Here is a 23,609-nt window from a genome sequence, read left to right on the forward strand (position 1 = left end):
AGAAAGAAAGTAGGAAACTGGGGAGAGATTTTGTAGCAAGTTTCTCTGATAAAGACTTCATTTCTCTAACATACAGGAAATTGAGACAAATTTCTAAAAATAAGAGCAATTCTCCAGTTGATAAATGGTCAAAGGATATGAACAAGCAGTTTTTAGAAGAAATCAAAGCCATCATTAGTCACATAAAAATGCTTTAAATCATTATCAATTAGAAAAATGCAAATTTAAATGACTCTGAGGTACCAACTCACACCTGTCAGACTTGCTATTATGACAGGGAAAAAAAAAGAGGATTAATGCTGGAGGAGATGTGAGAAAATAAGTATACTAATGAGTTGTTGATGGAGTTGTGAATTGATTCAACCATTCTGGAGAACAATTTGGAACTATGCCTAAAGGGATATAAAAATTGCGTATTCCCTTTTAACCAGCAATATTGCTACTCTCTCTGTATTCCAAAGAAATCAAAGAAAAAGGAAGGGGGCCTATATATACAAAAATAAATTTTTTTGTGGCAACAAGGAATTAGAAATTGAAGGGATGTCCATCAATTGGGGAATAACTAAACAAGTTGTATTATATAATTGTGATGAAATGCTATTGTGATATAAGAAATGATGAGTAGGATGTTTTAGAAAAACCTGGGAAAAGTTATATGAACTTATGCCAAGTGAAGTGATAGAACCAAGAAACTATTGTACACAGCAACTACAATATTGTAAGGATGATCAACTGTGAAAGACTTGGATGCTCTGCTAATACAATCAAGCAAGACAATTCCAAAGGACTCATGATGAAAAAATACTATCCACCTCCAAAGAAAGAATTGTTGACATCCGAGTATAGATTGAATCATATGTTTTTGCTTTCTTTCTGTTTCTTGCCTTTTCTTTTTTGCAACATGGTTAATATAGAAATAACTTTTGGATGACTTCACATGCATAATTGACATGATGTTGCTTGCCTTCCCAATGTGGGAGGGAAGAGGAGAGAATTTGGGACTCATTTTTTAAATGAATTTTTAAAAATAAATTGGAATTTTAAAAACAAGATAAGATTAAATAATATTCTATTTCCCATCTCCATGCTCTTGCACCATAATCCACACCTGAAATACACTCTCTCCTCTTCATATTCACCTCACAGAATCCTTCTCTTCCTTTATGATACAACTCAGATAACCATTTTATATATGAAGCCTTTCCTCATCCCAATTGCTAACATCCTTCCTCCCTAACTACATTCTATTTTAATTACTTTATATTTATTTATTTGGTTTCTTTACTGTCAAAACATAAACTCTTTTCATAGGGATTGTTTCATTCTTTGCATTTGGATACCTAGTGTCTCCTCCAATGCAAGGAATATATTTAATAAATACTCATTGATCTTGGATCCTATTTCTGCCATCTAATGTGTTAACTATCCTTTCTAGTATCATGCATTGACAAATCTGATGGGTATGTCATGGATGCTTTAAGTCATATCATGAATTAATAAAAAGTTAAGTATCACAGGCTCATACAGAGATCGATGGGATATTCCAGCAGAGACTCTCTTCCATGCTCCCACTTTTTGGGTTTAGCCAGTCAACCAGTTCTGAATCTACATAATTGTACATCTTTCACCTGATTTACAAGTGTAATTTGGAAAGATTATGTCTAGCACCTTTTTACAGCATTCCTATGACTTTCAGTGTAGTAATCCTGTCCAAAAATGAGGTTAAATTGGAGTGACTTGCTCTTGATTTAGCCATGATGGGTCTTACACAGCTTCCTTTTCTAAATATTTGCTAACCCTCCCTTTACTCCCTCCCTTTACTGTGTTCTAGAATCTTGGCAGAAATCAAAAGTCATTTTCATTGTTCAATAATTGGCATATTTCATTCTCTTTAACAGAAATTGGAGTGTCATTGGGGGCACTTCTGTTTCCCCCAAAGGTCTTTCAAAGAACACTGACAGTGATTCAGCAACTACACCCGGTCTTTCACCTTGTAATAACTACCCCTGCCCCACCACACACACACACACACACACACACACACACACACACACATAATGGGACAGAATATCATGGTTTAGAATCACACACTCCTAGAAGTGCAAAGTACTTTAGAGAGCATCCAATTTAATGTCAACCCCCATATAAGTTTTTTTTCACAATATCCTGACACATGTTGCCAACCAGACTCTCTTTAGATTCCTCCATTGATCAAGAATTCATGGAGCAGACCATTCCATTTCATTGGTAATGAGTTTATCTCTCCAGTCAAAATCTCTCTACTTTTATTTTTCACTCCTTGGTCCTAGTTGGCCCCTCTGGAGTATAAGCAGAAGCTCATTCCCTCTTCCAGAAGAAAATCCTTTGGATATCTGAAATGGGTGCTCCCAAACTTTCCAAACCTTTGCTTATTTTTTGACATAGTCTCCAGATTTCACCACACCGGTCACCTTTCACTTGGATACATTTCTATTTATCAGTCATTTTTAAGATACATTCCCCAGATCTTAACATCATCTTTCAGATGTAGTCTGACCAGGGCAGCTCCCAGTCAGATAATCACCTGCTCCATCCTGGTCCCCCAGGATTCCATGAATGCTGTTTAAGTTCATGCACGCTTTCTCAGCAACTGCTGACTCATGTTGTAGAAGCTTAAAAAGGTCGCAAGCAGCTTCAGAGTTCTAGGAAACAGGTTGGGCTTTCTCTCGGTTTTATTTCATCGATGAGAGGGGAAATTAGCAACAGGATAAAACTTAACCTAAAATCAATGTATGTGGATGGACTGATCTGCAGCACGATGGGAACTGGAACATCAGATCCTACCTCTGACACTTATGAACTGAGTGACCAAAAACAGGTCACTCAGGACCTTCTGGCAACTCGGGGAAAGATAGAGATAGGAGCCAGAGCTGCATCAGGGGAGGAATTTCCCACACCAGGGAGTTCCCTCACACTGATGAAATCATAGGTTCATACAACATACACACAAACATATTTAGAGAAGTGTATTATTTTGCATTTTTGCAGGGTTTTTTTTTTAACAGTGCAGTACATTTACATATATATACACAGGGGTCCTCAAACTACGGCCTGTGGGCCAGATGCAGCAGCTGAGGACGTTTATCCCCCTCATCCAGGGCTATGAAGTTTCTTTATTTAAAGGCCCACAAAATAAAGTTTTTGTTTTTACTATAGTCCAGCCTTCCAACAGTCTGAGGGACAGTGAACTGGCCCCCTGTTTAAAAAGTTTGAGGACCCCTGGTATATAGGCATATGTTAAATATAATATAAAGTCATATAAATGTCTTATTTACACATTTTGGGATCTAATTGATGGCTAATATGCCGCTGTCCCCAGCCATCTCACCTGCCTCCCAGACCCCCCAGATCCCTACCTTGCGTCCAGCCTCATTGTTGTGTAAGTTCATGAGGGTCCTGGCATTCTGCTTGATCTCCCTCGCATCCACGAAGACCTTGGCAAAACCGATGCCGTAGCGGATGTCGGCAGAGCAGCCGCCCCACTTCCAGCCTTCATCCCGGTGATACTGGCCCTGCTTCTCCTTGTCACAGCCGCAGTCGCTCAGGTTACCCTGGGTACAGGCAGCTGTAATGGCGTGGGCCACACCAGCAGCAATGACAGCGTAAGTGAACGCAGCTTCTCGGCTCCCTGAAAGAAAAGACAGGCGTCATGTTGTGGTAGGAACTGAGATTCTGAGGAAAGGGGAATTGGGAACCCAGACTACAGGGTCCACTTTGGCAGGCACTGGGAAGCTAGCAAGATTCTGTTATGGTAGCAGGAGATGAAGGATAAGTTGGAATCATAAGGCAAGCTGATTATTAAATTTGTAATATGTATATTTATATCTTAGACATCTATAAGCCACAAATAAGGACCTGATTTATTGTTTTATAAACAGTCTAGACTTAAGAAAGCAATGAAGAAAATGAAGATTAAACTTAAAAGTTTGTCAGGTTCACATTGTTTTCTGAGAACGTGTTGTTAAACATTTACCAGCAGAACCCTGTATAGATTTAACAGGCAGATACCAACCTGTGATTTCATTAGTGAAGGGAACTCCTGGTGGGGAAATTTCCTCCACAATAATAAGCACCAGAACCACAATATAAGCCTAATCTGCCTGACGTGGAGCTCAGCATTTTATCCATTATACCACAACATCTCTAAAGTCTTTAACAAGAATTCTTTTTTCAACTGAATTAAAATGAGACTAAAGGAAGGATGATCAATTTTACCTAGAGAAGAGGAGGCCTAGAATTCTACTTCCCATATACATTTTCTATCCAAGACATTCATGAATTTTTTCCAGAATAGAAACATGAGAGACAGCAGTAAAATGTCTCTCATCCAGTCATCTGACATCTATGAGCTTAGTCAAGTTATAGCTTATAATAGTAATGAATAAAAAAATAATAATTATATGTAATAATAAATATATCCAGTAGTCATGCCTATATAGTCACACATTAATATAGCTCCTCCAATTATTAACTATGTAATACAAATTATAATTTTCATGGATAGGGCTAATAGTCTCATTTATGAAATCCTAGGTTGATTAAAGTATTTTGAGTAACAAGGGACAGATGATTTAGTCTCTCTGGGCCTTAGTTTCCCTATCATAAGAGCTAATAATTCTTCTACTACTTATCTCACAGGTATGGTAGGAAAGTAGCCTTATTAAGCTTAAACCAACTGCTACCCACCTAGAACAATACCATTGGACTGGATACCTTAAAACCATATTCTTGATCAATGGAAGAATTAATCTATTCATCTTTGGAATAACTGCTCAGGAGGTCAGTCATCTTGATCAGTGAGTGATCAAAAATGATCAATGAATGCAAACTTGCCTAGTTCCACTGTAGGTAGCCCTCCTCTGCCAACCTTTTTTCCTTCCATATTTCCCTATTCTTGTTAAGGGTACCATCAACCTTCTGTTCTCCCCACCTCATAGTAGTTTTAATGTCATCCTCCACTCTCCTCTTTGACTCATGTACAAAACATTGCCAAATTTTGCCATTTCCACCTTCACAACATCTCTCACACACATCGTCTCCCTCTCTATTCTTCCAACCCCAAAGTGCCAGCCCTCAGCATCTTCTCACTGGACTACCTTCCTTTTTATAGCCTTATTTATACCCTGACCTCAATTCCCCCTTCCCCATTCCACCAATATCAGTTATGGAAATGATTTTTCTGAAGGATTAGATAATATCACCTTCCTCTTCTCAATGAGTTCCAGTGACTCTGTTATCCTAGGACCAAATATAAAGTCCTCTATTTGGCACTTAAAGTTCTTCCTATCTGGAAACTGAGTGGATGCCCATCAGTTGGGGAATGGCTGAATAAGTTATGGTATATGAATGTTATGGAATATTATTGTTCAGTAAGAAATGACCAGCAGGATGATTTCAGAAAGACCTGGAAAGAGTTTTATGAACTGATGCTGAGTGAAGTGAGTAGAACCAAGAAAACATTGTACAAAGCAACAAGAAGATAATGTGATGATAAATTCTGATGGATTTGGCTCTTTTCAACAAGGAGGTGATTCAGACCAATTTCAATAGACTTGTGATGGGAAAAGCCATCTACAACTAGACAGAAGACTGTGGGGGCTGCATGTGGAGCACAATATGATATTTTCACTTTTTTGTTATTGGTTGCTTGCATTTTGCTTTTTGTTTTCTTCCTCATTTTTTCCCTTTTTGATCTGATTTTTCTTGTGCAACATGATAATTGTGGAAATATGTATAGAGGAATTGCACATATTTAACATGTATTGGATTACTTACTGTCTAGGGAAAGGGGGAAGGGGAAGGGAGCGAGAAAAAAATGGATCACAGTTGCAAAGATCAAGGTTGAAAATTATCTTTGCATATATTTTGAAAATAAAAAGCTATTATTTTAAAAAAGGTCAAGCAACAAATTATAGAAACGATCAATAATTTTATTAAAGAGAATGACAATAATGAAACAAAATGTCAAAATTTATGGGATGCTAGGCTAGGGAGAGCTTTATTTTTTTAAATAATAGCTTTTTATTTTCAAAATATACCTTATACCTTACTCTGTACAAACTCTACAATCCAGCTTCAGTTTCCTATTTTTATCTGTAGGAAAGAAGGTTTCATAAGACTGAAAAGGTAGGAGGGGGTTAAGTTATAAAGGGCTTTGAATGCCATGAAGAGCATTTTGTATTTTATCCTGGAAGCAAAAGGAAGCCACGAGAATTTATGGAGAAGGTTTGGGGGAAGGGATGTTGTGACATGATCAGACCTGTAGCTCCGAAAATCACTTTTAGAGGTTGAATGGAGGATGGGTTGGATTGAGAGAGGGTTAGGGCAGGCAAGTCATCAGTGGCCATTGTAGTAATCCAGGTGGGAGGGGATGGGGGCCTGCACTAGAGTGGTGGCAGGGGCAGAGAAGAGAAGGGATGGATTGGAGACATATGCAAAGGTGAAATCAATCGTGGGATATAGTGAGAGATATTGAGGATCCCAAGATGACCCCGAGACCGTGAGCCTGAGAGACTAGGTATTACCCTGGGCTATAACAAGGAAAGTTGGGGCAAAAGGGTCGAAGTCTCTAGTCAGGCCTAAATTGTGCTTCATATCCATATACCCCATCACCTTGTCCATCAGGAACCCATCCCTTCCTTAATCAGTTTTCTGCCTCTTCTTCTGCTGCCAATTCTGGGAAGAATAAGCAAATTGACAGCCCCATTGCTTCTGTCCTATGAATGGATTAACTGACCATCCTAACTCCTCAGATCAGAATTCCTTTCCCTGGGCAGCATCCCCCCATTAGATGCAAGTTCAGAATGCTTCCTCCTTCTATCAGAAAGGCTAGAACTTTTTTCTTTGTATCCCCAGAACTCAACAGTGCTTAACACATACTAAGAATTTAATAAAACATTCAAGTGCTAATAAAATACAATTAAAAAATAAGCATACTCACATGCACCCATACTCAACCAGAAACATATGCTCATACAGATGTGCCCATTTTGCCAGCATAAACAAACCCACACATACGTGCATTTTAATATAGAGATGGATGATAAAGAGATTTATATAGCACCTACCATATCCAGGCACTGTACTAAGGGCCTTATATTATTATCTCATCTGATCCTCATGCAATATTATCCTCATGACTTGCTCAGGGACACCTGGATAGTAAGTCTCTAAAGTCAAAATTGAATTTATATCTTCCAAAAGATATCCTTCCAACCTCCAAAGCTAGCACTCTATCCACTGTACCATGTAACTGAGACAACTCCTGTGGCAACCTGGCAGCTAACTGCTCCTGGAGGCTCTACAGCCACATCTGTCATAGACCTGGAAAAGGAAGTTCTGGTCACCCATCCCTGGCATTTTGTCATGCATTTTATCAATTGAAATGACATTTAAAAAAGAATAGTCAAGCAACAAATGATAGAAATGATCAATAATTTTATTAAAGAGAATGACAATAATGAGACAAAATGTCAAAATTTATGGGATGCTGGGCTAGGAAGAGCTTTATTTTTTTAAATAATAGCTTTTTATTTTCATTTTGTTACTATCCCTTTAAGGACCATGGAACCCTTCTATCCGCCTTTCACTTAAAGTTTTCTACCTGCCTTGTCTCCCCCCATTAAAATGGAAGCTCTTTGACTAAAAACATATTCCACAGTGCCCTAGATTCTCCAGACAAAGAAAATATGTAAACTGAATGTGAAAATTATAATTACTTTTATTGCACATATTATTTCTATTAATAAATTCACATGCAATTAAAATAGCATTTTTTAAAAATGGAAGTTCTTTAACAGCAGAGACTTATTTTCTGTTCATATCCATAGTATTTTGCACACAATAACCACTTAATAAATGCTCTATTCCATCATCAGAATATTGGACAGATAGAAAGGGAAGGTCATAACAATATGATGAGCAGCTTTGATTTCCTAAAGGAGGCAATATTTGAAATGAGCTTTAGAAAATGAATCCAACAGGCACAGACAGGGTTGGAGGACCCGCCAGATCTAAGGAACAATCAAAGTAAAGGAATGTCGAATATGGTGTGTGTTTAGGAAGCATAGAGTCATTCAGTTTGGCAGAAACATTAAATAAGTGGAGATGAATGACGAAAAAAGACTAGAGAGGTAAGGTGGCAACAGATTGTGAAGGGCCTTGAAGGTGAAATAAAGGATTCTGAACTTTACTTGGATCAATAGGGATCCACTTCAGACCCTCATCACCTTTCACCTATGAACTACGCTAATAGCCTCCTAATTTATCTCTCTGCCTTATTTCTCTCCCTATTCCATTCCATCTTCCAAAGAGCTGCCAAAACAATCTCCCCACAGAATAGGTCTGAACCTACCATTTCCCTGCTCAAAAATCTTTGGTTTTGCTTCCAAGATCCAATGTAGAATCCAGCTTGGAATCTAGCATCTTTGATGTAGAGTAGAAGAATGACATAAGTGGATCAATAGATAAGAGAAATGATTCTGGCAACGATATGTACTACAAGGGGAGTCCAAAAGCATGTAAAGAGTCAGCTGCAATGGTACACATGGCTATTAATGAGGATGTGTCCTATATTTATGGATACAAACACATATACAAAGTGGGCTCTGGCCTCTGTTTCCTGTAAATGTCAATAACTCTGCCAGTAATTATCTATATGCCCCTTGACTGGTCAGTTCCCCACCTTAGATCTCTGTTTCCTAATCCATATGAATTTTCCATAGAAATGCGTTCATGTCCCTCAGCTAGCCTCTCCCTTTCACCAAGGAACCTACCTTCTTCATGCCATTGGTCAAAAATCAGCAAAGAGTAATGAAAAAAACCCAGAACAAAAGTGTACTAAATACAACTTTTTGATGTATGAATGCATCTTAGAGCACTGATTCAGAGATTGTAACCTAGGAAATAGCAATTAGCATTCAAGTCCATTGCAAAACAGATAATAATCAGCTATTCTCCTTCTCCATGAGGGCTGGCCAAAGAAAATAAGCTATAATTACTTCCTGCATCAGGAGGACTTCAAGTTAGACTTAAGGAAGACATTTTTTGACAGTGAGCAATATTATATAGGGAAATTCCTGGGTGAATGGGGGGGGGGCGGTTAATTGAGAGACAGGATGTATGAAATGGCCAAAATAAAGGAAGATTTTTGGAAACAAGTTCAATTCTCAACTATATAACATGGCTTAGGGATAGTCCCACCTAGAGGAAGGGATTACACCAGGTGACTTCTTAAATATTTCCTAGGCCCAGGATTCTAATGATAAGACCAAGCACCTCCAAGGTAGGCACTCAACATTCCAAAAGGCTCTTGGCAAGTGCTACAGTCAGCCTCCTGCAGACATATCTTCTGGCTGTTGGAAGGTCTGGGCACAAGGAGCACAGACAAAGCCTTAGAAGAAACTTAGGGAATATAGATAGCAATAATTCCCTTCTGTTCTGAAGGGCACACTACCCCTTAACTCAAAATTTTTCACTCACTCACAATTTCTAATTTGGGGCTCAGTCCTAACTATATCCCACTTTCATAAAGGTTCCTCTGTCATTAGAGGGGAGAATGATCTCAGAGCTTTCGGATCCCAGCAGGCCACAGATCATCATAATTGATCTCTAATCTCACAAGATTTTTTACTCCTCTGAGTACGGCTTGACTTGGTTTCCATTTTATGTAAAAAGATCATTATGTAAAAAGAATATATTCCACAGAGCTGTTATAAGAAAAGTGCCTCATGAGCTTCAAAGTATAGAATTCTAAATTGCACATAAGAATGATTAAAAACTTAGGATAACACGAGTATGGAGGGGATGGAAAAATTTTATAGTAACTTCAAGTTGACATTTACTCATGACCAATACTGAACAAAGTACTTGGATATGCCTTCAAGGAGCTCACAGTTTGCTGGGAGTAGGAATAGCAGTGGGACAACAGCAGTTAGCATGCTCCATTGTCATATGGGAGAGGGGGGTAAGAGGAAGAGGAGGAAGGGAAGGGGGAGGAGGAGGAAAAAGAGGAAAGAGAGAGGGAGAAGATGAGGAGGGGAAAGAGAGAGGAAGGAAGGGGGAGGGGAAAGAGGGGGGGAAAAGGGAGGGGGAAAGATTTTTGAGCAGATAAATGATATGGTCAGACTTATTCCTTAAGGAAATTGTTTTAGAAGCTTTTTGGAAGATGGAATGGAATAGGGAGAGAAATAAGGCAGAGAGATAAATTAGGAGACTATTACCATAGCCCATAGCTGAAAGGGAATGAGGTCTGAAATTGAATACTGGAAGTGTGAGTATGAGTGGGCAGCTAGGTAGTGCAGTGGATAAAGTACCAGGCCTGAAGACTTATAGACTCATCTTCCTAAGTTCAAATCCAGCCTCAACACTTACTAGCTGAGTGATCCTGGGCAAGTCATTTAATCCTGTTTGCCTCAGTTGCCTCATCTGTAAAATGAGCTAGAAAACAAATGGAAAACCATTCTGGTGTCTTTGTCAAGAAAACCCCAAATGGAGTCCCAAAGTGTTGGACATGGCTGAAAAATGACTCAGCAACAATGCAAGTACAAAGAATGGGACAGAGAGATGTGTGCTCAAAGGCGCAGCAAGATTTGGCAACTCATTTTATGAAACAAGAAGGGAAGAGTTAAGTATGAGCGACACTGTGATCCTGGATCATTGGGAGGTTGTGATGTCTTCAACAGAAATAAAGAAGTTTGGAAAAGAAGTGAAATTAAGGGAGAGGAGGAACATAAAGGTCTAGTGTCGGCCAACCTGGGCTGCCAATAAAACTTCAAGGTGTATAACAAACAGAATTTGGAGACTAGAATGTAAAGGAGCATCTAAGGCTAGATATGGAGATCTCAGAGACACCGACCTAGACATTTTAACTAAACAAGGTGAGAGCAAACATGGTACCATACAGTGAATAATGGATTTAAATCAAAGAGCTTGAATTCAAATCCTTCCTATGCCATTTACTGCCTACATGATCTTGGACCACTCTAGGCCTGTTTCTTCATCTGTAACAAAAAATTTAAAAGAACATTTTACCAAGTGGCCTCTAAAATTCTTTCCATATCTAAATCCATGAATCCAGAATCTATGAACTCACAGGAACAGCTTGAGATCAAGAAGAGAGAAGTCAGGATGTAGCCCTTAGGACACCCACTCATGGGGATGGGAGATGATGTTGATCCACGAAAGTAGTAATGGTCAGACACAGAAAAGGATAACAAGTAGACAACAATATTCATGAATACTAAGAATCTATCCAAGAAAATATGTATAGAAGAATTGCACATATTTAATATATATTGGATTACTTGCTGTCTAGGTGAGGGGGTAGAGGAAAGGGAAGGAAAATATTTTGGAATGCAAGATTTTGCAAGGGTGAATGTTGAAAGTTAGCTATGCATATGTTTTGAAAATGTTTTTTAAAAGAATCTATGCAAGAGAACAAGATGGTAGACAATATCACAAGTGGAAGAGAAGGTAGGGCTTGGGTTGAGAGAATTTGTATACATCGTACAATGTTATCTTTCCACTGGCCAAATAACGATTATTTGTTCATGCTCATCTACCTCCTAGAAAGGAAAGAAAGGGGGGAAAAGGCTGCCTCGCCACTTTTTTGGGGGGAGGGGAATAGTTTAATCATTTTATTTACAAGGATAACAAGTACTTAAATTTTAAAAGATGGTCATTTGGCCTTCTCTTTTAGACCAAAGACAAACGTATCCATCAAATACTTAATCAAGAGTTTCTAACTATGGGGCTTATTTTTTTAATAGCTTTTTATTGACAAAACATATGCATGGGTAATTTTTTAACAATGACCCTTGTAAAAACTTCTGTTCCAACTTTTCCCCTCCTTCCCTCCACCCTCTCCCCTAGATGGCAGGTAATCCCATACATGTTAAATATGTTAAAAGTATATGTTAAATAACTATGGGACTTATGAGGGGAGACACCTCTCCACTCTTGTGTCATGAGGGAGAATTAAATATTCAAAAATCTTTACTGGTTAGAACACTGAACCAATTTTGTGAAGATGAAATGTAATAGGAATGTGTAAAAAGTTTTCAAAAAAATTAACAAGTAAAAGAGAAGTCAAGCCTACTGAGCAAATTCATCTGAAAGAGACCTGATGATTTTAGTGGGATGTCAACTAAATGAGTCCACAAAGTCTTATAGCAGCCAAAAAAAAAAAAAAAAATGAATGAGCTCTTAAGCTTCCTTAAGAGAGGATTAATGATCAGATGACATGAGGTGACAAAATAGCCTGTACTTTTTCCTGATTAGATTATATTTGGACTATTGTCTTCAGTTGACCCTGTGATTACTATTATCGTTAATAATAATAGTTCCATTAATATTCTAAATATCCAGGACCACATTCTAGGAAGGAAATTGATAAGGTGGAAAGCATCCAGAGAATTTTCTTTACTATCCTGACATATGAGGACTAACTGGTTCAAGGACTGGGGATGTTTAGCCTTGAAAAAGATGAGATTTCAGAGAAACATTATGTCTTAAAGAATTTGAAGCACTTTCAACTGGAATAAAGATTTGTCATCTTCTATTTCTTAACCCCAAAAGACAGAATTGTGAACAGTGGGTAGAAGCCACAGAGGAAGATTTAAGCTTGATTTAAATAAAAATTTCTTAAGAACTAGTGGTCTCCCAAAGTGAAATGGGCTGCCTCGGGAAGTAGTGGGCTCCCCCCTCATGAGGGGTCTTCATTGAAGGGTGATGTGAGCTAGTAGAGGATTTAGTAGAGGCGATTCTCAGTCAGGTACAGACTGTAGTGAGCAGCCTCAATGACCCTTCCAACTCTCAGATTTCTTCATCCTAGATTAAAACTTCTTGAGGACAGGACCTAGGTCTTATTCCAGTTTGTATTGTTCTACAGCACAGAATTCTACATAGAGCAAATATCCTACAAATGCTTTCTGAATCACTATAAGAAGAATAGTCATTATAATAAGAATCACTATAATAAGAATAAGAATCCCTATAATAAGAATAATTATATAAATATTCTACAAATGTTTGCTGAATCACTATAAGAAGAATAATCATTATAATAAGAATCTCTATAATAAGAATAATTATATAAATATCCTACAAATGCTTGCTGAAATTTGGAACTATGCTCAAAAAGTTATCAAACTGTGCATACCCTTTGATCCAGCAGTGTTACTACTGGGCTTATATCCCAAAGAGATCATAAAGAAGGGAAAGGGACCTGTATGTGCATGAATGTTTGTGGCAGCCCTCTTTGTAGTGGTCAGAAACTGGAAACTGAGTAGATGCCCATCAATTGGAGAATGGCTGAATAAATTGTGGTATATGAATGTTATGGAATATTATTGTTCAGTAAGAAATGGCCAACAGGATGATTTCAGAAGGGACTGGAGAAACTTACATGAACTGATGCTGAGTGAAACAAGCAGGGCCAGGAGATCATTATATATTTCAACAACAATACTATATGATGATCAATTCTGATGGACCAGGCCATCCTCAGCAACGAGATGAACCAAATCATTTCCAATGGAGCAGTAATGAACTAAACCACCTAAGCCCAGCGAAAGAACTCTGGGAGATGACTAAAAACCATTACATTGAATTCCTAATCCCTATATTTTTGCCCACCTGCATTTTTTATTTCCTTCACAGGCTAATTGTACAATATTTCAGAGTCTAATTCTTTTTTGTACAGCAAAATAACGATTTAGTCATGTATACTTATTGTGTATCAAATTTATATTTTAATTAATTCTTTTTTGTACAGCAAAATAACGATTTAGTCATGTATACTTATTGTGTATCAAATTTATATTTTAATATATTTAACATCTACTGGTCATCCTGCCATCTGGGGGAGAGGGTGGGGGGAAGGAGGGGAAAAATTGGAACAAGAGGTTTGGCAATTGTCAATGCTGTAAAGTTACCTATACATATGACCTGTAAATGAAAGGCTATTAAAATTAAAAAAAAAAAACCAACCAAATGCTTGCTGAATCACTATAAGAATAATAATTATAATTATTTTTAATAAAAACAATTTGTTGTTCAGTTGTATCTGAATCTGCATGACCCCATTTGGGATTTTCTTAGCAAAAATATGGAGTGGTTTGCCATTTCCTTCTCCAATTCATTTTATAGGTGAGGAAACTGAGGCAAACAGGATTAAGTGATTTGCTTAGGTTTCTACAGATAGATAATGTCTATTATCTATCCTAACCCAGTGTGCTATCCACTGTGCTACCTTGCTGCCCCAGTAAAAACAATGGTTTCAATAACCGGAGTTCTCAGAGTCTTGGAAATGCACAGCCTACACTTGTATCCCTGGCTGACTGAGAAGGCTACTGAAAGAAACCATTGTTCCTACTGTTAAAATCAAACCTAGGGTCCGTGTATATTCTAAGCATGAAGTAAGCAGTGAAAAGGTAGATTCTCTGTGAGGGGAGAAGGGGGGAAGAGTTGTCCCCTTGTCCCAGGAGGTGTCACTTCTGGGCAGCCAAGTCCCAGCACTGACCAACAACCATTTCTGATTCCTATGAGAAGAAAACAAACTATGTGGGGTCTTTAGAGATAGAAGTTATAAAAGAAAGGCACCACTGTACTATAAGAAGGAGGGGAGCTTGTTTCTCAGATTGGCTCTAAAAAAATGACTCTTTGTACCATTTGCATGTAGTGTTTAATAGGTGGTTTTTGAACTAAGTGTCCTGGACTTCCTGAGTAAGGAGCCAGAGGAGGACTGAGGTCTCCATGATACGTGGAACTTCCTTCCCAAGTCCCAGAGCACTTGGCACTGCCCGAGTCTGACCAGGACAATATAATGGACCAGTAAAACTATCGTCTTGGAATTAGAAAAATGTAGGTCTGAGTCCCAGCTTTGCCTCTTGTTAGCTATGTGCCTTTGTGTAAGACATCCTACCCCTCTGGACTTCAGTTTCCTCATCAGAAAAAGTAAGGGATTGGACTAGACAATCTCTAAATGTTCTTTCTAGTTCTAAGATTCTATGAATTGTGCTGGACCCAAGAGGGAATGGGAGGTAGAGCACATCAGGCAACCTGGGACTGCCCTGAGTCATTATTAATCACTAGGGGATGGCAAGATACCGATAAGCAGGACTCAGGGACATTATCAGAACACAATGTCATCAACAATCTTAGGGAGTTGCCTGGGAACACAGACAAGTTAAGGGAATTGCCCAGAGGCAGATAGTCAATCTATGTCAGAGGTAGGACATGGACAGGACTCCAAGAGGCTGGTCCTCATTCTGGTACACCAGGTTGCCTCTCAAAACCTTAAAGTTATCAAGGTGCCCATGTGGCAAGGGAAGCTTCTCGCTAGTATCCAAGGAAATCAAGATCAGCTCCTTTGACTACAAATACAGTGAGACCAAAGTTTCCTCCCTGGGCCCCCTAAAATAGCTTTAAGCCAGTAATCTCCCTCATGGGATCCCTAGATTTTTGTAGGTGATCTACAAGATCAAAATTACATTCATGAAACTACTAAGACAATTTATCCGGGTTAGTTCTTTTTCTTACAAATTCATGAGCATGTTTTCTATTAGAGTGATGAGCTCCTCAAGAGCAGAGACCTTTTCTGCCTCTCTCTGTATCTTTAGAACTTAGCACAATATCTGGTATATAGTAGATGCTTAATAATTGTTCATTGACTTGACTAAGAAAATCCTGGAGCTTCTAGAAACATGGCAATTTTAGGATGGAGTCGTAAAACACTACTCCAAATTTTGTGAAATAGTAGGTCCTATTTAGAGGAAGAGTTCTTGACCTTTATTTTTAATCTGCAAATATTTTTATTTAATTTTTTTTTCAAGCAAAAATATACCTTCAATCTCTCCTACTTCCCCTCACACTCCCCAGCTGAGAAAGCAAGAAAAACAAAACCCCTGTTACAAATATGTATAATCAATCAAACAAATTCTCATGTTGATCATGTTCCCAAAATCTGCACTCTAAGTCTTTCCCCTCTCTACCAGAAAGCGGGCAAGTTTCATAATGAGTAGAATCTAGAATTGTGTAGTTGGTCATGGTGTTGATCAGTATTCTTAAGCTATACAACATTTGCTTAAATGTATATTTTTTTCATATATCAAGGATCCCACTTTGGCAGTCAGGTGAAACCTATGGACCTTGTTTCAGAATAAGGGTTTGAAATGAATAAAATAAAATAGACCTTTGTAGTTATATTATGGACTAATAATATGTTCTTAGATCACTTGTAGTGCTAATATTCTGAGGTTCAATACTAAATATAATATGTTATATGTTTTATATATATATGGCATTTCTGTTGAATTCAACAAATATTTGTAAAGCACCATGATCTGTAAGACATTACTTGGAGTAGGAGATGAAATGAAATGAAATGAAATGAAAATGTTTAATTGAAGTTTTAAAGTTTATAATGAAGAAAATTACGAAATTAATTTTGGTAACAATGAGTTAGAATAGCAAATGTAGTTGAACTCTAAATGAAGTTGAACATTGATAATGGGGGATAAAACTAGCGTGTATGATGGACTATTTTTTATTGAACAGAATTTATCTATATATATGCATAAATATGTGGTAAATATAAATGTGTATGTGCATATATGTATACATGTGTGTTTGTCCATACATATATACACCTATCTACATGCAGCAAGCATAATTTAACCAATATTATAGCTAATTCATTAGTATTAGATAATTCTGTAAAATGGGATTTTATTGTATTGACAAACTATAAATAACATTGTTTTATTATAAGATATAGTAAGACCAAACCCTGTCATATCAACCTGAGATCTCACTACAAAATCATTTATTGGTCACCCAACTGTACTGTTTATAAATAAAACATTGAAACAAACAAAAATAAAAATAAAATATATAGGACAAAGGAGGCCAATTATGTTGGAAAACAGTTACCATAATATTTTTAAACAATTAAAAAAAACAAGTGCCCATACTCCAGCTTACCCCTGTTTAGAGATCTATGTTCCAGGGACCTACAGTCACTCCTGGAGCAAGAGAACATCAATTTAATTACAGTCAGGCCAAATAATCTTTGGGCCTCTACATTTATTTGTGCCCAGATCCATGCTAAGCACTATGGGAGAAACAAGAGAAATAGCAGATGGTTTCTACCCTGATGGTATTTATTGCTTATCACTTCTGAAGTCAAGATTGACTGGTGTGAAATAATTAAGAATTCAAGAAAACCCAGGCGGCAATCAAAGCCTTTCCTCCACCCTCTGTTCTAGATGCTGAATTTTACCCATCCTGCAAGTACCACTCCTCTTATCAACTAATCAAAAGCATTTATTAAGAACCCCACTATGTGCCAAGTGATCCCCTGCCCCTGGAAAGACAGACTGATTTTAATGAAAAGGCAAAGGCTGGAAAAGTAGCTAAATGGTAAAGAGCACCAGACCTAGAATCAGAAAGACTAGCTTCAGACACTAGTTGTGTGACCCTGGACAAGTCACTTAAACCTGTTTGCCTCAGTTCCTCACCTATAAAATAAGCAGGAGAAGAAAAGAGAAAGCTGCTCCAGTATCTCTGACAAGAAAACCCCCAGTGGGGTCACAGATATTCAGACATGATTGAATAATGACTTAACAACACAGAATCTGGGTGCAAATTCCATCTCTGCCATTACCAGTGCAGTAAATTTGGGCTAGTCACTTAACATTAGTTTTCACATCTACAAAATGAAGAATAATGATATTTACATAATATTTAATGTTTGCAATGTATTTAAATATGTTAGCTCATTTGAGTGTGTCTTATAAGCCTGTGAAATAGAAGGTATTATTTTACCTATTTTGCAGATGAGGAAACTAAGGCTCAACGAATCTTGCCTGATATTACACTGCTAGGGAGTATTAGGGATCAAACCCAAGTCTGTTCCCTCATTTTTGACCATTTCACTACTTCTCACCATATCACAACTCATTATTGTGAGGAAATGGTTTAGAGGGCTAGAGAAACATGAGTTATGTTATCTGCAAAATGATCTTTGTAAAGGATGCTGCAAACCTTAAAAGCTGTATACAAATGCTAGCTATTATTATTAACAATCATCATCCTTTTCTCCACTACCCCAGCCCCAAATGGCATTATTCTTCCTTGGGCCTCCCACAGTACTTTATTTCTCCCTCTTTTGTGTCCTTCTATGACTTTATTTGTCTAATAGTCATTTGTCTGAGACATAACATGAGTTGGTAAATTGAGGTGACCTTAGACTAAGAAGACCTGAATACAAAACTACTTCTAAGACCTATGGGCTCCATGACACAAAGCAAATCTTCAGCCTTTCAACATCCCAACCAATTCTCTTAAGACTATAAATCGTATGTTCTGTAAGAAATGACTAGCAAGATGAATACAGAGAAGCTTGGAGAGACTTAGCACCCCTTAGTGAATTGATGCTGAATGAAATGAGCAGGACCAAGAGATCATTATACACTTCAACAACAATACTGTATGAGGATCATTTCTGATGGACCTGGCCATCAGCAATGAGATGAACCAAATCAGTTCCAATTGTTCAATAATGAAGAGAACCAGTTACACCCAGCGAAAGAACTCTGAGAAATGAGTGTGAACCACAACATAGCATTTATACTTTTTCTGTTTTTGTTTGTTTGCATTTTTGTTTTGCTTCCCAGGTTATTTTTACCTTCTTTCTAAACCTGATTTTTCTTGTACAACAAGACAACTGTATAAATATGTATACATATATTGAATTTAACATATGCTTTAACATATTTAGCATGTATGGGACTACCAGCCATCTAAGGGAGGGGATGGAGGGAAAGAGAGGAAAAATTAGAACAGAAGTTTTTGCAAGGGTCAGTGTTGAAAAAACACCTATTCAAACGTTTTGTCAATAAAAAGCTATAATAATTTTTAAAAAGACTATAAATTGTAGAACAGATACCAACCTGCATTAGGAGAGGGAACAAAGGTCGGGTCAGAAACAAAAAGAAGATATTTCTCTTCTCCTTCTAGAGCACAGATTCTTAACCATTTTTTGTCATAGATGCCATTGGCAGACTGTTAAAGCCTAAAACCAACATGGTTCGTTGCCTACATCCCTAAATAAAGGGAATACTAAATTTGTGATTATTTAGTCCTTTTCAGTCATATCCAAATCTTCATGATTCTGTGTAAAGTTTTCTTGGCAAAAAAAATACTGGAATGATTTGTTTTCTTGCCCAAAATTGCAGTTAGAAATTAGTGAAAATATTTTTCCCATCCATGCTCACAAATCCCCTGAAATTCATGGATCATCCCCCTATTCCCAGTCCTAGATTATAAGCTCCTTAATGCTAAGGACTGTATCTTATTTTATCTCTCCCAGAGCTCTGCATATACTAAGTGCTAATTCAATGTTCATTGGATTGAAACAAACACATTATACAAATAATAAGCCCAGAGGGGGAGCGGGGTTGAGGGAAAAGAAGACAAAAATGAGATACCAGGACAGACTATCGTTGTCATGTCAGGGGCATAAGAAAATCAGTTTCCAAAGCATCAATATAGTGCCTTTCACATAGTAGGCCCTACATAAATATTTACTAACTGATGTTCCCAAGTGGTAACTGATAAGAAAATCCAGACACTGTGAGTCATTTGTTGACATTCCTACCAAGGTGTGGAGTGCTATTATAAAATATGGTATGGGGCTGGCCCCTGCAAACCTTATTCAGCAGGAAGGAGAAAGAATCTGAAAGAAAAAAATATAGTAAAGGAAAGAGCTCAACTTCCAAAGGAATGAAGAAAAACATCTTTTCCCAACCAACGGTTAGATACTTGAACAATAAAGGGAATGAAAGAGGTGAAAGCATTAAGGAGAGGAGAGGCTGATCTGGCCCAAAGAGTCTGGAAACTAAAATTTGACAGCATTTTGATTTTCTTGGGAAAGAGGGGAAAGGAGAAAGTGCTTAATTCATATATGGTGGTGGAGTGATAACATTTGACTAAACATAAAGCAATCAGATGGGAAAGGAGAGAGAGTTTCTGACAAAATACAAGAAGAGAATGTAGAATCTGTAATCTTCCAAAAGCAAAACTGGGTTTATAAAATAAACATGGAAAAATTAGATGAGTACTGAATAATGACTGAGTCAAGAGACCCAAATTCAAATCCTGATTCTTTCACAAACTGGCTATACCATCTTAGACAAATGATTTAAACTCTACCAAGTTTCTGTTTCTCATCTGGGAAAAAAAAAGGAAGAAGAGGAGGAGAGAGGGGAATGGAATAAATATTTATAAAGTATTACTATGTTACAGGCTTAAGGTAGCTAAGTGGCAAAGTACAGAAAGAGACAGACCTGGAGTCAGGAAAACTCAACTTTTTGAGTTCGAATCTGGCCCCAGTGTGATCCTTAGCAAGTCACTTTACCATTTTTGCTTCAGTTTTCTCATCTATAAATGAGCTGGAAAAGGAAATGACTAATCACCCTAGTGTCATTGATTCTAAAACTCCACATGGAGTCACAAAGAACAGGCTAGACATGACTAAAATGACTGAACCACAAAAATGTGATAGTCACGGTGCTAATCACTTTACAAATATCATTTCATATAATCCTTGCAAGAACTCCATGAGGTAGATGCTGTTATTCTCATTTTACAGAGAGGAAACTGAGGCAAACAGAGGTCTAACTGACTTGCTTAGTAAGTGAGTTTGGAATTAAATATAGATCTTCCTGATTTCAAGCCTAGTACTCTAGATACCGTCTAGGTATCATAGGACCTTAGAAGTTAAATTTAGGTGGCAGGGTGAATAGATCACCACCCCTGAAGTCAGAAGGACCTGAATTCAAATATGGCCTCAGACATTTAACACTTCCTAACTGTGTGACCCTGGGCAAGTCACTTAGCCCCAATTGCCTCAGGGAAAAAAAAGTTAAATCTAGAAGGGACCACGGATGCTGTCCAGAAGACCATTTGTTGGGAATCTCCCTTAGAGTAAGAGTATCACTCTACATCAACCTTCACAAGTCTCTCTGCTTGAATCCTACTAGAAAGAGAATTCACTGCCCTACAAGGCAGTTTATTTCATTATTAAACAGCTCTAATTGTTTAGAAAGATATTCTGGGTAACTTTTACCTATATGTTCTAGTTCTAGTTCTTGAAATCAGTATCCAAATCTTTTTCATCGTTGCCTTTCAAAAATTTTCATATTACATTGTTTCCAGAGCCTTTATTACAATGGTCCCCTGTCTCTGGACATTTCACTTGGTTAATATGTTTCTCAATATGTGGGAGTAAAACAAATCCTGTGAAACTATTCATTACCCCCTCTTTTCTGGACATTTTCTTTTTCAGGAAAGGGGTGTGCGGAAATGGATATCTTGACTGTGATTTCATTGGTATAAGGAACCCTGGTAAGGAAACTCTCTTTACCAACACAGCTTTGCAATTTAACCATCTTAACAAGTTACCCAGGGACATTAAAAGATTAAATACCTTGTCTAAGGTCACAAAGTCATTATATCAAAGGTATGATTTGAATCTAGGTCTTCCTAACTCTGAATAAAGCCTAAACTAAGGCTTTTGTTTCTTGCATCCAAATGGCAGTTGTTGAGATGGAAGTCAACTTAAGCCCCTTTAAAAGTTCTCACTGTCTTTCCCAAAATCTTTGAGATCAAGCTCTACCTCCTCAATCCTAGCAGTTGAATTTCTAAATTTAAGAACAAGATTTTACATGGAGTTTCCTCTTGCTTTCAGCCCATCCCTCCAGTTTGTCAAAAAAAATCATTCTTCATTTTTATCCTGTGATACATTAAGCATCCCTCCCAGTTCTATATAATCTGCAAATGTGACAAGAACAATAGCTAGACCATCATTGGTAAAAATATTAAACAAGAAAAACATATGAACAGAATTCTACAACCACCATGAAAGACTACCTTCCACAATCACGAATCATAGATGAAGAGTTTCAAGGAACCTTAGCTCACACAGAGGTAGAGCTGATACTGAAATCCTTCTCTTCTGCATCCAAATCCAGTACTTTTTATCCACTGCACCATCTTACTCACTAACCAGTGTTCATAGGGATAAGTTCTTTGACTTGCTTCCAATCCACCAAACAATGCTCTTATCCAGACCACATTCCTAAATCTTTCCCAAGGATATCATAAGGACATTGTTAAATGCTTTACCAAATCAAGATTCATTTACTCTAAAGTATTCTGTCCATTTTATAAGCCTACATTAAAAAAAGGAAATCAGTTTAATTTAGCATAACTTAGTGAACCTATTTTGTCTTCTATGACTCATTTCCTTTCCTACCTATTTCACAGAAGAATAAATGAAATAATAATGATAATAATAATCACATTTATAATGCCTATATACCAGGCACTATGCTAAGCTTATATTTCATAAATCTTATCTTATTTGATCCTCACAATTCTGGGAAGAAGGTGCCATTATTAGCTCCATATTATAGTTGAGGAAAACTGAGGTAAACAGAGGTTAAGTGACTTGGCCAAGACCACACCATTAGAAAGTGTCTGAGGCTATATTTGAACTCAGGTCTTCCAGGTGCAGCACCCTCTCCATGGAGTCAGTCAGCTGGCTAAATAATATGTAGGAAAAGTCTTTTAAAATATAAATCATTACACACATTAAAGCATTCTTCTTTTTCTAATGTCCAAAGGTATCCCTTTTCATATTGGGACTTGGTTTTCACTGTCATAAACTGCATGCACACTCTGCCAGCCTCATTTCTATGATTTTGGATGGAATCCAGTGCTAGACCCCAGGCAACTCCTATCTGATTGAGCTTGGGCCGTGTAACTTCTCTAAGTCTCAGTTTCTTTCTCTTTAAAAAGAAGGTGATAATAAAAAGCTATTGTTATTTTTAAAATTAAAATTAAAAATTAATTTTAAAAGATGATAATAGCACCAGTCTAATGAGATTGTTGGGAAGATCAAATGAGTTCATGTACATAAAAGGCCATGAAAACCTTAAGTACTCTATAAATGTCAGCTGTTGTTTTTATAGTGTGACCCAATTGTTTCCCACAGCAATTGGGGGGAGGGAAGGTGAAGTGGATACAGGGTGAACATGCTATGAACCAGTAGGGAATTCTTTCCAGAAGTTTGATGAAAAGTGTCTAAAACTCATGGAAGATGAAAATAATTCTAATTGTGGGATCATCATTGCCCTCGCTGCCACCATTAGCAGGGAGAAAGGTACTAGACATGAGATAGGAGACTGCTAGGGGAAGCCACACCACTTTGGTTATTATACCCCTCTAGAATTCTGACTTTTGAGACATTTTCACGGGGCAGGAAGGTGTCCTAAGTTCTGATAAAGCAAGGACATTTTATTCTATATCACTTGACTCTAGATGTCTGGTACATAATAAGCACTTAATAAATGCTTGTTGACTGACTGACTGTGGTGTACTTAAGATAAAAGACTATAGAGAGAGATTAAATTATGAATAGGGTATGGATGCAGATTAGGGGATGGATCTGTAATTTCACTGGTATAGGGTAATGATTCCTAAACTTTTAGGTATCAAAACCCCTT

At 37.5% G+C, this 23,609-nt stretch overlaps 1 protein-coding gene across 1 annotated transcript in view; it reads right to left on the bottom strand.

The window, feature by feature from the left end:
• WNT7A (Wnt family member 7A) overlaps window positions 1–23,609 on the bottom strand; it is an 83,939-nt gene that overhangs the window by 35,758 nt on the left and 24,572 nt on the right. The window contains exon 3 of the mRNA XM_003762513.2: window positions 3,396–3,667. Within this exon, the coding sequence (XP_003762561.1) occupies window positions 3,396–3,667 (272 nt within the window). The remainder of the gene's footprint in view (window positions 1–3,395; window positions 3,668–23,609) is intronic.

Source organism: Sarcophilus harrisii, chromosome 1 (assembly GCF_902635505.1).
Source record: "Sarcophilus harrisii chromosome 1, mSarHar1.11, whole genome shotgun sequence".
In the NCBI taxonomy this organism is placed as follows: domain Eukaryota; kingdom Metazoa; phylum Chordata; class Mammalia; order Dasyuromorphia; family Dasyuridae; genus Sarcophilus; species Sarcophilus harrisii.